Below are 17,507 nucleotides of genomic sequence, written 5' to 3' on the forward strand. Positions count from 1 at the left end.
GCGTTTGACGAAGGAGAATAAATCGCTGTTCTCGTGTGTCTGATTTGGTAGCTCTGGGTCATTTCCACAAACTTCTTCGCCACGAATTGCTTGCCATTATCTGAATGGATTACCTCAGGGAATCCAAATGTGTTGAAAACTTCCTTAGTCAGGAATTTAATTACCGCAGCAGTCGTGGCCTCCTTCATTGCTTTCAAAAACACAAACTTCGAGAAATGATCCACTACTACAAAGATATAGGCGTGCCCACCCTTTGACCTGGGATATTTTCCCAGAAAATCTATATAAATTTTCTGGAACGGGCGATACGTAACCGTTTCCTCTCCAATGCCAGGTCGTGGTTCCTTATTAGTGGATTTCGTCTCCGCGCATACCTTACAATCCCTCACAAACCTGCGGACTTGAGCCACCATTCCGGGCCAATAAAATCGCTGCCTCAGGAAATTTAAAGTTTTCGCTATCCCTCCGTGAGCTTTTGTATGGGGCGAATGTGCTTGCTCGATCATCATCGGAGTCAATGAGCTCGGCACCCATAGCTTCCAGCTATGCTCTTCGAGCTCGGGACTGCCACACGCCTGATTCCGTTTAAATATGAAACCATCCACCACTTTTATATCCGGCAATTGCTCCTTGTTGGACTCCATGTCTTTTCGTAACTCCACGTAGTCCTCCGATTTGAACTCAGTAGTCTCAAATCCCAGTAGCCACTCGTCATCCTGCTCAATTTCCTCAACCGTTCTCGACGGCGTATCCGCTACCACATTGTCCGAGCCTTTCCGTTGGATGATTTCAAAATCAAACGCCTGCAACTTCAGCGACCATCTCCTTCTCCGTCACGCTATAGTTCCGCTGGCAAGAATTGAGCTTCTGGGAAAAAAAAGCTATTGGGCGTTCGCCTTCCTCATCCTCTTCTTGAAAGAGAACAGCTCCTACTTCATGATCTGATGCATCGCATTGGACGAAAAATCTTCTTCCAAAGTGCGGATGTCGCAAAACAGGTGCAGTCATAAGCGCTTCCTGTAGCTGCCTCATAGCTTCCTTGGCCTCTTTGGTCATCTCAAACTTTTTTCCCTTTTTAAGTGTATCTGTCAGCGGGGCTGCCATTTCTGCAAAGTTTTGTACGAACCTCCGATACCAACCGGCTGTTCCTAGGAATCTTCTTACCTCTTTTGCACTTCTGGGAATGGGCATGTTTTTGATAGCCTCTACCTTGCCAGGATCAGTTTTCAGAACCCCTCCGCCAATAACGAAACCCAAATACCGCAGCTCCTTGAAGCAGAAGTGCGACTTCTTGAGTCCTATGGTCAAACCCGCTTCTTTCAGGCACTGGGAAACTTCTCTCAAAGTGACCAAGTGCTCATCAAACGTTGGAGACACTATTAACAAGTCATCCAGATACAGGAACACCTTTTCCCTTAGCTTTTGAGGTATTAGCTTGTCCATCAGCCGACAAAGGCGCTGAGCGGCATTGGTGAGACCAAAAGGCATCACGACAAAGTGATACAGAGGGCGTCCTGGCACGGTAAAGGCTGTATATCTCCGGCTGCTTTCTTCCATTTCGATTTGCCAGAAAGCATGCTTGAGGTCGACGCTAGATATAAATTTGGTCGTGTTTATCCTGCTCAAAATTCCCTCTATGTTCTGCTGCGGATATGCATCCTTGACGGTCCTCTGATTGAGTTTCCTAGCATCCAAACATAGGCGATTCTTTCCTGGCTTCCTTACTAGTGTAATTGTATTACTCCACGGACTGTCGCTCTCTTCTATGACCCCTAAGCGAAGCATCTCATCGATTTCCTCATATATTAGCTGTTGGACTGCTGGAGAAACCGGATAGTGGCGATCCTTGACGGGCGTAGCGCCTGGCACCAGCTTTATGGCGTGCTTCATTTTTCCAGTTCGCCCCAGTCCATTCTCCTCAAACGACAAAAATGATTTCCTGACCTCATCCAGTTGCTGTTGTTGCTCTGCATTCAGAACATGCGGTTCTGGCTCAGCCTTTTCCGGCGGCTTCTTAACTTCTGAACCGGACAATATCTCTTCGATTCCAAAAACTTCCGGTGCTATGTCGAAGCTTTTCCAAAAGTCCACTCCCAGATATAGTTCTTGATCCAATGTAGGACACAGGAATAGTTCCATGTTCACTGTGGTATTCTTGAACGTGATGGGCACCGTGATTCTTCCCAGAACATTCTGTGTAGATCCGCTTGCTGTTCTCACTTTTGCGTGGAATGGTCTCCATGAGATTTTTAGCTTACTGACCAACTCTCTACATCCTTTTCCCAGTACACTCAGTGACGCTCCCGAGTCCAGCAATCCTCTCACCGCGCATCCCGCCACTTGGACTACCGCATATGGACGGGGATCTTTATTGCCGTTATCCTGCGATCCGATTGCCGTCACTGTTTGTTGTAGTTTCCGCCTGTCTTGTTTACGTCTTTTGAACCGCTCCCTGGCCTTCTTGACCCTCATCGTGATGACCCTCATCCCAGCCAGCTGATTCTCACCAAACAAACGATCCCGTAATTCTTTATATCGCCGTACTCTCTCCTGCAGGGACATATAAACCGTGTTCCTTGGATTTTCCTGGACTGAATCGTTCGTTTCCGGAATCCTTTTTGCTATTCTCAGTTGGGTAGGCGTTTCTCTATCTCCGCGGACTCCCTCATGGAACGCTGATTGCCCGCTGACCCTGCGTTCCGAAAAGCGTTTCCCTGTTTACAATTGGGACATTGCGGAGTTAGTGTGTCTGCCAATCCACACTTGTAGCAGAATTGACTCACTTTCGGGACGCCGCACTGTTTGAAGAGGTGACCCGGCTTTTGACAGTTCCAACATATCAATGCTTTCTTGACCGCTCCCGTATAGACGGCTTCAATGGGATAATCTTGATGTTCCACAGAGTCCTGGTTCCTTTGGTCCAACGGCAAGTCTCGAATCTCGTCGACTCCTCCAATCCTATTTTCTTGTCTTGGTCGAGGTACCGTAGAGACTCGGTCGTACCGCCTTCCATATTCTGGACTAAATGCCCTTTCCGCTTCCTTGCATTCTTCCAGCAAGTGCTCCAGCGTAAAGACTCGAACCGGATATACCCATTGCTTGACTGGCTCCGCTAGGTTCCTTTTTATAGTCCGAATTATCCAGTCCTGGTCTACCGTGTTGTACACTCTGGCTACCAATCGTCTTATCGCCGCAAAATAGTCGTCGAGTAACTCTCCGGGTCTCTGCTTCCGCTCGGCAATGTCCTGGATACGGTCATAGTCGCTCCGTTTGTCGCTAAAGCGACGCTCCATGGCCTGTCGCAACTCCACCCACGACTTTGGCGGTCTAGTACGGATCAACAACCAGTACCATTCCGACGCATCCTCCGTTAACAGTCGATGGAAATCCCTCATTAGCTCCGGCCACGGCATTGCATATCGCTGCTGCAAATGCTCGACCCTAAAAAGGAAATCTTCGACACTCATGCCCACCCGATTGCCAGAGAAACTAAAGCCCCATTTGTACATCGGCGCATATTGACGATGAAAGTTTGCGGATCGTCCATCTTGTAATTCGGGCTGGATACCCCAGCACTGACCATACCTAAACGGAACTCCTGGATCAGCGCCTTGTGATCTGGCCTGGTTGCATTGTCCAAGTCCCGGATTGTTGTTGGAACCCTGTGCTGGCGCGAATCCGAGGTTTCTCGCGCAGTTTGGCCTTCCTTGTGGACGCATATGGGACAAAAGCGTAAAATTCTGCGCGACGTTTTGCCCAAAATTCTGCCAAGAGTTTCTCGCTGTATAGTCCTGACCATTCCTGTTGACTTCGTCGACCCTCTGTCTCTCCAAACCCAGGTTTCCTTTGGAGTACCCCAGCGGAGCGCCTGAACCGTTTGACGACGTCGTTGAAGCTGCATCCTTAAGGTCTAACTTCTTCATCAAGTCCGCGAATCCGGCCCGCATGCATTGTTCGATCCGGACATCCATGAGGTGTGTCATATCCACCCTTATCTGTTCCTGGGAGGCCTGGATCATACCCTGGAATTCTCTGCGACTTTGGGATCGGTGTGCTTCGGCCTTCTCCATGCTGTACTGCTCCTGGATAGGATCTAGCTGAACATGTGAAAAAGTCCCAAGCGGAGTGGCTGATGGGTCCAGATTCAGACTCCTTGGAACGAATCCCCTCTGTTGTAAACTCAATCGGCTCCCTTCTGTCCCTGGTATCAATCCTTCAGCTCCTTTCTCTGCCTGGTCCGCCTCTGAATTCTTTCCATCCGCCATATTCAACAGAAATAGACAAAAAATGTATACCCCAAAATCGAGTTATTCCGGATATAGAGAACGTAAGGTAAAAGCTAGTAATACTTCAAATAATTCGACGGATTTCCAATCAAATTCATTGTGTGATGGAGGAAATAGGTTCCCCGGATTGTAAGTGACGTGTGTGTGATTCATTGTTGCCAAATATGTTTTTGCGAGAATTAAAAACAAAACATTGCTGCCTGGCTTCGTCAACTACCAAAATCATCAATTTTGATTGACGATTTGTAGTTAAGAAATGCCAGATTCCTCCAGCCGGACTCATCCTGTGTCGTCCAAGATGCCACTCACTACCCCATTGTCGACAGTCGAGGTCATCCTGAACTTTCATCTGATCGCTACAGAGGACTTTAACTATCGCCTCCGGTCGTCAGATGCCACAGGATTTTTTGGAACTCTCAGAAAAGAAACAATCAGTTATAATTTAATTTTAAATTTAATTTTAATTTAAAGAATCTTTTTCCCCCTTCTAAACTATTTCTATTTATAATGTAGGTATATATATATTAATATTTATCTATAACAAGATGCAATGTATGTGTATGTAGATTTACTAACCGTCCGTACGTATATGTCCTGCTTACTGTCCTTTTGTCAACTCGCGCGTATTACACCATCTTGAATTGTTTGCATAATGTCGCTGCTGACTTCCCCCCTTTTCGCTGATCGCGATATGCCAGTCTTAATCCATCTGACATAGTCGTCTGCTACTTTTTGACTCAGTCTGATTAATTTATTCCTAATACTTATAATTTATCAAATAAAAACACCTCTTAACGAGGTAAAAAACTAGTGACGATCGCACCTTCAACATACAAAAGTTCTGATATCAACATTTGTGACGAAAAATTATTACACTCGTCATTAAATAGACTTTCTAATATTTTCTCATTCGGCCCGCCCTAGCAGACTATTCCAGCCTTTTTCCCTTCACAGGCATTTTCTATTGTAGAGCTTTGATTGCTGCCTGTTTGTTCACAAGGGTGGCCGCTGAGGTGGGAGGAGGTTCCCAACTCTAGATCAGCTTTGCAGGCTGCCAGATAGCATAAATCTCTACCTGAAAGACGCTACACCAGTCTAGGAGTCTCTCGTGCTCCTGTGCCTTCTTCCGTCTTCGATCCATCTGTGAATAATGCGATTGAAGGAATCGAGATCCCGTATTTTCTACCACAGATAAATTCTGGGGGTTGTAGTCGCATTCTCCTGATATGAATCGACACCCCATGGCTTGGAGTATTTATCCGTGACCAGTAGCGTTCGGACTAAAGATTTGCAGTGCGTCAAACCAAAGAGCATTTCTCGCGACCCGGTGATCCCCTGGCAGGCTGCCTTTTCAACCTTTTGAAAGCTTTTCAGGTGGGATTTGAAGTTGAGTAGAGGGTAAAGTTATCGACTGATTGAAAATTTCTGACGCCATTTTTACGATTTTTCGAAAACCATTTGTCTACGAAAAAAAATAATTATAATACAAAAGATACTTTTTATAAATTTTTTTTGTCTAAACCATAAAACCGTACAATTTTTTTCTGCTGTTTTTCCCGACAAGTACCTCATATTTTCGAAAAAACAGCAGAAAAAATTGTATGGTTTTATTTAGTCGAATGATCCAGCACTTTTCGTAACAAAATGTGATATCAGAACTTCTGTATACTGATTGTTCGATCGTCACGACCCTTTACCTCGTTAAGGGCGTTGTTCTTGTCCGTCCTGCAAGGTAGAATTTGACTAATTTATCAAGGCGCTAAATTTTGATAAGGACGCTATAGCAAAAGAAACTTCCTTAGCAACTCGACTGGCCTAAAGTTGTAAGAAAACTGCCGCTTGCTTAGAATCTAAGTGCTATTAGAGGCTTAACCGATGGCTGTAATGTCGTTTCCCTGTAATAATGGGATTCTATAGAATTAGTTAAACAAAATGAATGCAGTAACTTTCTTTGCTTTAGATTCAAGTCGCAAAACTATTTTTTGGCAACGCTTGCAAATGTCCGCACAAATCCACCCGCACAGATTTGAAAAGGTGGATGAAGTACTCCGACAAAATTTTTAGCTACCTGGAGTAACATAAGGACAAGTAAACAATTCTTTGTTTATCGCTCCGATGTCCCGGCAGGCAAATTAAAGTACGAACGAAAAAACGGCCCAAAGAGTTATTTTTGGTTTATTAATGGTAGGACCATACAGGCTTTTTATTATCAATCGAAGACTTACCAACAACTTTGACAAATCCGTATTGGGTCTTGGCGGTAACCGTATTAATCTGGCACATGTATCGGCCTCTATCCTCTTCCTGGACATTGTTGATATGCAGGAACCAGGTGCGATGTTTGTCGTGCTTATCATGGGTGACACTAATCCTCGGATTACGCGTTATAACATGGTTATGAACGGTAAGTATGGCCGACTGCTCGAAATGCATCCACGCGACCTGGAAAGCCAAATGTTATAATTATTAAACCCTGTTGATACGAACAAGATTTTGATAAGTGCATCGAAACGCAACAGTCGCATCTTCACAGGGCAAGTGCATTAGGGTGGGTCGATTTTAAGGTCATCAAGTTATAGGGGGTGACGTTTTCTATGGACAATTCTAATGCGGTTATTCCACTACATTGTTCGGCTCATTCATTAAAGCATTCATTAGAGGCCTAGAAAGGGACCAATATATATGCTTTTTATACCCTTGTAGAGGGTATTATAATTTCAGTCAGATGTTTGCAACGCAGTGAAGGAGACGTTTCCGACCACATAAAGTATATATATTCTTGATCAGCACCAATAGCCGAGTCTATCTAGCCATGTCCGTCTGTCCGTCTGTCTGTCTGTCCGTCTGTCCGTTTCTATGCGAACTAGTCTCTCAGTTTTAAAGCTATCGCGATGAAACTTTCCTGAAAGTCTTCTTTCTATTGCAGGTAGTACATATGTCGGAGCGAGCCGGATCGGACCACTATATCTTAAGGCTCTTATAGGAATATTCAAACAAATATAAGAAAATTCATTGTAACTTTGTAGGAAGTAGACGTTTTAATTCTTGACTGCTTAAAAACAAAATTTAAATAAATAGGAACGCTGAATCTGGAATCCCTGGAACTGCACCGAGTGAGCATTCTTTTATCTGCAAGGGTATATAAGCTTCGGCTGGCCGAAGGTAGCTTCCTTTCTTGTTTTGGGATTTGTTTGGATAAGTCACTTAGAATTTAAACGTTAAATTTAAAATTTTTAATTCCAATAACTTATACTGGTCAAATAATTAAGGTTAAAAACTGTAACATAAAGTGTGTATTGCCATAAAATCAGTCATTTCTAACACGTTTTTTTAAATGTTTTGGGCTGTACAAAGTACATACATATGTAATTGTTTTTAATTTTATCATATCGGGCAGTAGTCTCTAGAAAGGTCATTTTATATAAGTTTATAGACGCATTAATGTTTTAATTTTGAAATGTGAGCGTTATTTTTAGTACGGAACGAAGTAATTATGCCGCTGAAATAATAATTGTATTTTTCTAATTTGTATATAGCACCTAATTAGTCGTAAAAGGTTTGACAATTCAACCAAAAAGCATCAAATCAATTTTTATTATTGATCCAATTTCACAGATTTGGCCAAAAAAAAATTTCACATTTTTTATTTCCCTGAAACTTTTTTTACACGTATTATTCGGAAAATAAGTAAACACGTGTATCAGGATTTGACGACTATTTTATATAGCTGCAATAGGGAAGGATAGAAAACATAATATTAAAATAATACGACATTTAAAATTTTTGCGATTTGTAAGTTAATAGGAACGATCTGCAAGGGTATATAATCTTCGGCTGGCCGAAGCTAGCTTTCTTTCTTGTTTTTAAGTATTTTTAACGAATTTATTTAGATTTTCTAAGTTATTGCGTTGCATTTTGTGGGAGCCTGCTGAGAGAGCGAAACCCAGAGAGCGGATGGCAAGAGAGCGAAGGCCGAGAGCAATAGCCAAGAAGTTTTCGGCTTTCTAGCCTAGTACTCAGTTTGGCTAAGAGTTTCACAAGTCGAAAAATCTTATTACTTTAAGGGCCGGTTTCTCGAGTGCCGGCTAACATTTCTCGAACAGATAAAGTCCCTGCTAAGGCATTTTGGCTTTCTCGAGCATAAATGTGAGAGCTAACTTTGACAGGGACTCGGAGTCCCTGTTAAGCGTTTTCGGATCGATAGAATGACAGCTGATTTCCCAAAGCCAACTAAGAAGAAGAAACGAAATCACAGCTGACTTTTCCCTTGAAATATACCCAAACAGCTGATGAAATAATCGAAGCACGCCATTTTTTGCGCTTCACAGCACAATTCTGTGCGTTAACAGCACTCTGTAATTGTTTCTCGTTCAGATAAATTAAAACAATCGAGAAAACCGATTTGCTTTTACGAACAGTATATCTGGTATTTAAGTTTTTCGGACAGATAGGTATCAGGGACTTTGAGAGGGACTCGAGAAACCGGCCCTAAGCCTAGTACTCAGTACGACGAAAACTGCTAGCTAAGCATAGGAGTAAGCGAGAGGCAAATAGGTAGCTAAAGCCTTTAGCCGGGGACTTTGTTCACAGCGGTACTCAGTTGAGCTAAGGAAATTGAAAGGAAATACCAAAAAAATACCAGATTTAGCGGATGAATTCCGATGAACGCCTTTAGCCGCGGCCCAAAGAATAAAAAATTTGATCTTTGGCTGTGTTTGTGCAGAAGCGGTGTGCCAATAACAATTTATAAATGGAAGAAAAACCACAAAATCCATTGGAAAACTGCCTGTAGGAGTTGCTGCAATACATATCGCCATTCCAACAGCGAATTAATAAAAGAATTAATATTTTAAAATTGGCGCCAGTTGATTTGTTTGCTGAGAGTAAGACCATGCTACATGCATCGGATGAGAAAAAAATGCTCCAATGAATGAGACGAACAATGCGGTGGAATAACCGCATAAGCAATAATGCCAAAGAAACTATTCTTTGGAAATCACGTTTGAGGCTCCGCATTTGCAAGAAAAAATACTGTTTTCTTTATGCAAAATATCTGAGTTGCCTTGAATTTGGAACATTTGTACGGACGGGAAAAAAGTTATTTATTTATTTATTTAATATAAAGCTATGAACAGCTCATTGGACTTAAAAAATATACAAGAAATTTTCAATATGATTGATTATTTGCGGAAGACAGGAACGCAGTGACTCTGGTTGAATTTACATCGTAGGAACACTCATAGGATAATAAGTGGTACAATTCATTATAGTTGTCGCATAAAACTCGGAATGGGTCAAAACGGGAGTAGTTTGACCTGGCAATTTCCAGTGCTAATGGCCGAAATCGACGAGTTGGTCTAGAAGGAACGTTCCAATTTATGGACGTTATCAGGTGAAGTGAGTCCACACCGCCAGTAAGGAGCTTGTGAAGGAAGATCACGCCAGTACATATTCGACGATGCTTTAAAGTTGGCAGATTCAAAAGTCGCAGCCTGTCTTTGTAGGAAGGTAGTCGGCTTCCAGAGTCCCAGTTCAAACCACGTAAGGCAAATAGGAGAAACTGCTTCTGAACGGACTCAATCATGTCTTGATAGTGCTCATACTGTGGAGACCATACGCATGAGCAGTATTCCAGCGTTGGACGAACTAAGGAAACATACAGGAGCTTTGTGATATACGGATCATCAAATTCCTTGGACCAGCGTTTGATGAAAACTAATAAGGCCTTAGCTTTATTGGAGATACTGCTGACATGGCGATTGAAGCATATCTTATGGTCAAATAGGACTCCAAGATCTAGGACGGTTTCAATGCGTTCTAGCGCTGATTGGCCAATGGAGTATGTACGCACAGCTGGATTGGAACGAAAAAATGTCATGGATTTACATTTATCTGGATTAAGCAGTAGCTTATTGACTTGGCACCAGGATTGAAGGTTATTTAAGTCAAGCTGGAGCTGCATGTGGGAACCAGGCGATGTCATATGCATACACAACTTGACATCATCCGCATACATAAGAACTTTGGAGGCCACGATAATTTGAGGAAGATCATTAATAAATAGACCAAATAGCAAAGGACCAAGATGGCTACCTTGAGGTACTCCGGAGCTTACAGATACAATTTTTGAAAGTACATTATTAAATTGTACCTTTTGGGAACGGCCTGTAAGGTATGACTGAATCCACATCAGAAGAGTTAGTGGGAAACCAAGAAGGCGCAGCTTGTGGATAAGAAGCACATGGCACACTGAATCAAACGCTTTGCTAAAATCAGTGAAAATTACATCAGTTTGATTGGAGGATAGGAAGCCTTTATTAATGTAGGTCGTAAATTCCAGCAGGTTAGTTGTAGTTGAACGACATTTTGTGAAACCATGTTGATTCGGAGATAATAAGGAGCGACACTGATGCTGCAACTGATCGCATATGAGTTTTTCAAATAGCTTAGGAATAGCACTTAGTTTGGCTATCCCACGATAGTTCATAATATCAGACTTGCTGCCCTTCTTATGAAATGGAATAATAAAGGACTTCTTCCAAACATCCGGAAAGGTGCAGAGATGGATAGATTTTTGGAAAATCATGGTTAATGGAACAGAAAGTGGATCTGCGCAATATTTTAGTACGGAGCTGGGCACCATATCGGGACCTGGAGAACAAGACAGCTTTATCGAGGATAGGCTGCGACTGACATCACGTTCATCAATTACAGGACAATATATGGAGTCCGTGTGCGCTAGCTGATAGGAATAGCTAAAATCGGAATTTGGGAGATTTGAATAAGGCGAATATGTGGACTGGAAAAAGTCCGCGAACAGGTTACTGATTCCCTGGTCATTTGACGCTGATATGTTGTTCAAATGAAGAGAAGGTGGAAACATTTTGGACTTACGCTTTGAGTTAACAAAAGAGTAAAATAGCTTGGGATTACTGCGGAATTCATATTTGCAGCGTAACAGGTAGCTATTATAGCATTTGGAATTATGCAGGAAATAATTGGATTTGGCTACACTGTATTTGCAAAAATCAGATTGGAGCCCTGTTTTCGCGAACTTCTTATACAGTTTCGTCTTTAAATTTTTTAGGTGAGCCAGGTGTTTCGATGACCACGGTGGGCTGGTAGAGGTTTTTTGAATAATGGAAGGAACAAGTTTATCAAATAAGGAATACATAATATTGTAAAAGCTTAATACTGAATTTTCAAGTAAAAGATTTTGGAGTATAGACCAGTCCACTTGGGTCAAGGAAACCGACAGTAGCGAGTAATCGACTTTCCGGAAGCATCGAGTCCGAATCGCTTTTTCAGAAGTATTTGGGAACTGAACCACACTATTAATGTTAATTTGTAGTGTCGGATGATAGGGGTCTTCAGGACTGGACAGCGGAGTACAGCGCGTTATAGTGGTATCGCAAAAGTCAGATACAAATATAAGGTCTAGGAATCTCCCATTCTGATTGGGTATGGAATTTACTTGGCCAAGGGATAAGGCGATAAGTCCATCTAGGAAATCATTCTGATCGCTGGGAACTAGTGCAGCAAGATCATCATATGGCAGCCAGGATAGTTGAGGAATATTGAAGTCACCCAAAATAATAAGGTGATCTGAAGCATCAGCGGATGAAGAAATGTTCCTAATAGCGGCGAGGTGCTGCAAATATGTAGAAGCTTGGGAACATGGAGGAATATACGAGCAAGTTACAAAGAGGTTGGAGCTTTGCAGGCATATTTTTACAGCAATAAACTCAATATCGGCCGTGTCAGCAATGGACAACGCTTGGGACGATAAGTCGGATTTTACGGCAATTAGGACACCACCACCTCGACGAGAGGGGCGGTCACGCCTATAAATGAAATATTTATTGGACATTATTTCACTATCGGATACGGTAGAATTAAGCCAAGTTTCTGTGAAGGCAATAATGCTCGAGTCAAAAGCAGCACTGTTTGCATGCAAACTAGTTAGCTTGCTGAGAAGGCCACGAACATTTTGATAGTGCAAAATGAAATCTAGTTTTTTGGAACCGAAGAATTTTTATTAGAGGATAGTTCCTTACGAGCAAACTCATGAACTACGGTGTCAACTGGCCACAATCCAGGTCCTAATGCTCGAAGTAAGAAAGATTCCGGAAGAATAATTTTAAAAGAAGCAACTTTTCGCTTATAATTAAAATTAAACTTGGAAATTATGAAATTGTCGGAAGAGACCTGGAACATATCACATAGATGTCCCCTAACTTCATCTTCGGTGGTATCAGGACGAAGCCGAGAGACAAAGATAGCCTTCTTAGTTTCGGCTGCCTTTAAGGACACGGCAGCGAGGGGTCTACGAGTACCACGTATGGGACGTGCATCCTGGACGTTCGGATGAGGCTTGGACGGATTTTGAGTACTATTAGAGCTAGTGGAGGGTTGAGTATGGACTTCGGATCTGCCTAGATTGACTGGATCTTTCGGCATAGAATTTGGTGGAATTTGCAAAGCCATAATTGTGGATGATGCTGGCGTATTTAATACACTGTTTCTATGGAGTGTTCCCGGAGACAGGTTTACTCGCTCAGAGGCTGGAGGCACAACGTTTAGCACCGGGGCGGGGATGGCTAGTGCAGTTGGAGAAACTAGATCATGTCCGGTTGGGGTCAGCATCGATGGGAACCCCTCTGCCGGCACCTCAAGGCTGTTGTTGTTAGCGATTTTCCTTTTTGGAGATTCGCCCACAATTTTGTACTCACGGAATTGCGATTCAACTTTAGAAAACTTATCAGTTAAGGCGGTAACAAGTTTATGGACATCTCTGAAGTTATCCCGCGTTTGTCTCATGAAGGTGCGCATACAATACGCCGTATCAAGGCAACCGCTGCAGGTCCAAAGAAATCCTATTCTTTTGGAAAGTAGATCAGCGATGCGACCATTAGCGCCGGCACCAGCGCATTTAATATGTGCACAATTGTCGCACAGCCAACATAGTAAATAGGAATCACCAACAATGGTGCCATTGTATTCGCATTTTTTGGCAGTGCACGGTACACTCATATTGGTAGTTAAGAGATTCAAAAAGATTAAGGGAACTTATAGACCAAGTAGGCGAGCTCGGATTAAAGAGCGATGAAAGGGACTGCAAGAAATATTAGGCAGGAGAGCCGTTGATTATCCGGGCAACCGGTGAGTTTCAGCAGCACGCACAAAGCAGACAGCGAAGGAAGTACCGTTAGAGAGGTAATGACCGCTCAGAGAGTAATACGCGTTCGAAAGATTAGAGAAGCACGATTTGGAGAGCAACGGAGAGTGTAAACAACAACAGAACCCAAGCGGCAGAAACGCGGAGCAATGCAAAGCTTTGTTTTTGTTTTGGTTTATGTTGATATTAATTCGTATTTAAATACGTTTTTAAATCACAGTCTATGTTTGAAATGTTATCAAAACGACGATAATATGGAACTGTCTTGTTTCTTTGTAGATATTTTGATAAACGGATAGATTTTATTAGTGAAATCGAAAAGAGTTTAGGAGCGAATGAAAAACACGACCGACTTGGTGTAACGCTTGAAAAAGTGTTTATCTTATGAATCGTTTCGGCGGAGCAAAATTAACATGAGCAACTCTAAGCCATATTATCCAAGAAACTATATGCTTTAAGCCACGTATGACTCTCCGCATTTGCAAAAGAAAAATAATAAAGTATTCTTGATCAGGGTCACTAGCCGAGTCTGTCTGTCCGTCTGTCTGTCTGTCCGTATGAACGCTGAGATCTCGGAAATTACAAAAGCTAGAATGTTGAGATTTCTCACACATATTCTTGGGCTTCCTACGCAGCGCAAGTTTATTTAAGCCGGTCGCCACGCCCACAATCGCCCACAAACGATTTGAAAATGTGTCTGGAGATCAAATTTTTAAAGATTTTCGAGAAGTATAAATGCAATTTTGTCGTGTTTGTTTATACCTATCGAAATAAAGAAGAAATTTTTCAAATCTGAACATTTGCTAATATCTCCATTTCCCGACTATAGCGTTCTCTCTTGTTTTTTATTCCTGTTCACCGCATCAACTTGGTTGTGAATAGAGGTAAAAAATTTACTTAAATGTAGTAATTTTTGGATATAGTAAAAAAAGTTATCACAGTCGTCATTAAATACACTTTCTAAAATTGAATCATTCGGCCCGCCCTAGCAAACTATTCCAGCCATTTTCCCTTCACAGGCATTTTCTATTTCAGCGTAATATTATAAAGTCTATTTAATGACGAGTGTAATAATTTTTCGTCACAAATGTTGATATCAGAACTTTTGTATGTTGAAGGTGCGATCGTCACTAGTTTTTTACTTCGTTAAAAAGTGTTTTTATTTGATAAATGTGAGAACAAGTGGTTTGGTTTTGGTGTAAATCATACGATTTTAGAATATTATAAGTTTCTGATTTTTTTGTTAAAAATATTATAATTAAACCCACGCTCAGAAATTATCTATCCCCCCACCGCCGCCTGCAAAAAGGAACAGGATTTCAAGAACACAAAAACCAACTTCTCACTTTCCCGCTGGGGAGTTCCAAATATATATGGGCACTTCCAAAATGTCGCTCGGGACATTTGCACACCTTAAAAGTTGAAAAAAAATGTTAAACAATGGATTTTCATTTTAATTATAGGCTTTTCTTTTCACTCTTCCCAAGCTCTATTTTTTGTAAAAATCTTGATTTTGTACCACTTGTAGTTTTTAAGGTATCGCTAAAAAAAATGCCGTATTCGCTCGGGACAAAAGTAGAAGTGGATTTCGGGGAAGTTCATTCAACACCAGAAATAAGCGAATTCTGATGGAATATTTGAATGCGATTTTTTTTAGAATGTTGTTTTACTCAAAAATTGTTTGCCGTTTTTATACCCTTGCAGAGGGTATTATGATTTCAGTCAGAAGTTTGCAACGCAGTGAAGTTGACGTTTCCGACCCCATAAAGTATATATATTCTTGATCAGCATCACTAGACGAGTTGATCTAGCCATGCCCGTCTGTCTGTCCGTTTCTATGCGAACTAGTCTCTCAGTTTTAAAGCTATCGCGATGAAACTTTCCCAAAAGTCTTCTTTCTATTGCAGGTAGTACATATGTCGGAACGAGCCGGATCGGACCACCATATCTTATGGCTCACATAGGAATAATGAAAAAAATAATGTAAAGAACATTGTAGAAAGTAGGCAAGGGTATATAAACTTCGGCTGGACGAAGTTAACATCCTTTCTTGTTTTTTTTCAAGTTTCAAATTGTTTGGCTTGGTGGACTTTTTGATGGAAGTGCCCATATTTATGTGTATATATGTATTTGCACCATGTGCGAGCGCGCACCTCAGACTTAAAGCTAGCAGCCTACACTGGATTAAAAATTCAAGAGGAAACAAGAGGAACCAATATACCCAAGATTTCACAATTGTTAGTCCTATCTACTTAAGACCATAGATTAACTCTTCGACAATATGAGAACGCGAATTCTTTGGAACAAGAGAATTTTTTTTTATGTTTAACCGTCTTTGAACCCGACATACACGAAATCTTAACCAAAATGAGACCGCGAATACTACTACTACTATAATACTACTACTGTAATACTATACATTTACGGGCTCACCCCCGAAACTCGCGAAAAAATTATCCTCGATGGACCGCGATTTCTTAAGAATTTACGTGCAAAAAAAATTTGGCGGTCGGCCATGGTTCTCTTGTAATTGAATTTCAAAGTTCCCGGGTTTGCTATAAAAAACAAGGGTGCTTTTCTCATATTTTCAATTAAAGTAATTAAGTTTTAATGAGTTCCTATAAAATTAATATATTGTTTAAATGAGTTAAATATGTTTACCTCTCTGTCTCTCTTAAGCGATAGAATGAGAAAGCTAGATAGAGACTAGCACAAATAACGTCCTCAAAAGTATGCAGCTCTCGCGACGAGATCACCTTGTATAGTTCCACCCATGGTGGTCTCGTCAGCTCTGCTGAGGACGTTAAATATGTTTACCTCTCTGTCTCTCTTAAGCGATAGAATGAGAAAGCTATATAGAGACTGCCACAAATAACGTCCTCAAAAGAGGGCAGCTCTCGCGACGAGATCACCTTGTATAGTTCTACTGTTCGTGAACGCTTGCAGCTTTTAATAATCTCTATATATAGGCGCATAAAGCCATCTCTATTCTATTCTATATACTTTAACCTATGTACAAGAAAACATGTATACATACAAAAAAATCTCTTTAGTTTCTGGCAACGCCGCTAATTCGGCGTCGTTTTGCGAAATTGAATTCAGTATCGAATAGGCTTCGCAACTGGCAAGAATAAAATTTAATACAGTTCACACACACGCAACTTAACTCGTCTTATTTCTGACCATATTGTTGGTCCTTCGTTCACGGATTCTTGGACAGTTAGTGCTTTGATTCTCAGGATAATTGTTTGCTATGGAACAATTAAAAGCATTTATGAAGAGCCGTTCCAGGCTCAAGGCTAACATCACACGTTGTCTCTCATGGGCAGAGCAAGCGGAATCTGCAACACAGACAGAGATCACCACGCGCATACAACTTCTCCACGATGTTTGGAAGGAGTTCAACGAGTTCGGCGATGCCACTGCTGTCCACGAGGAAGTGGAAGGTTACGTCGATCCGGAGATCGATAATGCGATTTACGAAGAAAAGTACCTAAGGGCGATCGCAATTCTCAAGGACAGAAGTGATGCTCTACAACCGAGTACATCTACAGGCATTACGAATGGCAGCAACGGTCTGCACTCCAACAACGACGCAATTGTCAATTTGCTGCAACAAAACCAACAACTATTTGAGCGACTGGCTGCAAATCAGGCTAGCTCGAGCACGCCGGTTCAAGTTGGTGGTGATGTCACTTTGGCGAATTTAAGTTCGGTATTCGCGGCGAATTCTAATCAGAGCGAATTGCCAAAAATTCAAATCAAGCGGTTCTCTGGCAACTATACAGAGTGGCCCTCCATTCAAGACATCTATGAAAACACAATTCATAACAAGCAGCATTTGTCCAACACACAGAAGTTCCATCACTTGAAAACACTTCTTGTTGATGAGGCTGCCAACTTGGTACGGCACTTGGCCATTACGGAGACTGCTTACAACACAGCTTGGGAACGTCTTAAGGAGAGGTACAATCGTCCACGGCACATTGTAAACTCATTTTTGGAGCAGTTTATGAGCCTACCAACAACTATAAAGGTAGATG

At 41.8% G+C, this 17,507-nt stretch overlaps 1 protein-coding gene across 6 annotated transcripts in view; it reads right to left on the minus strand.

Annotated features, from left to right (window-relative positions):
• DIP-epsilon (Dpr-interacting protein epsilon) overlaps positions 1-17,507 on the minus strand; it is a 293,049-nt gene that overhangs the window by 100,153 nt on the left and 175,389 nt on the right. For all 6 annotated transcript variants that reach the window (XR_011420230.1, XM_070219387.1, XM_070219383.1 and 3 more), the window contains one exon: positions 6,512-6,728. Coding sequence is in view for 5 of the 6 variants with exons in the window: in XM_070219383.1 (XP_070075484.1) it covers positions 6,512-6,728 (217 nt within the window). In the remaining variant the exon portion in view is untranslated. The remainder of the gene's footprint in view (positions 1-6,511; positions 6,729-17,507) is intronic.

The sequence above is a fragment of the Drosophila takahashii genome, chromosome 2L (genome assembly GCF_030179915.1).
Source record: "Drosophila takahashii strain IR98-3 E-12201 chromosome 2L, DtakHiC1v2, whole genome shotgun sequence".
Taxonomy (NCBI): Eukaryota; Metazoa; Arthropoda; class Insecta; order Diptera; family Drosophilidae; genus Drosophila; species Drosophila takahashii.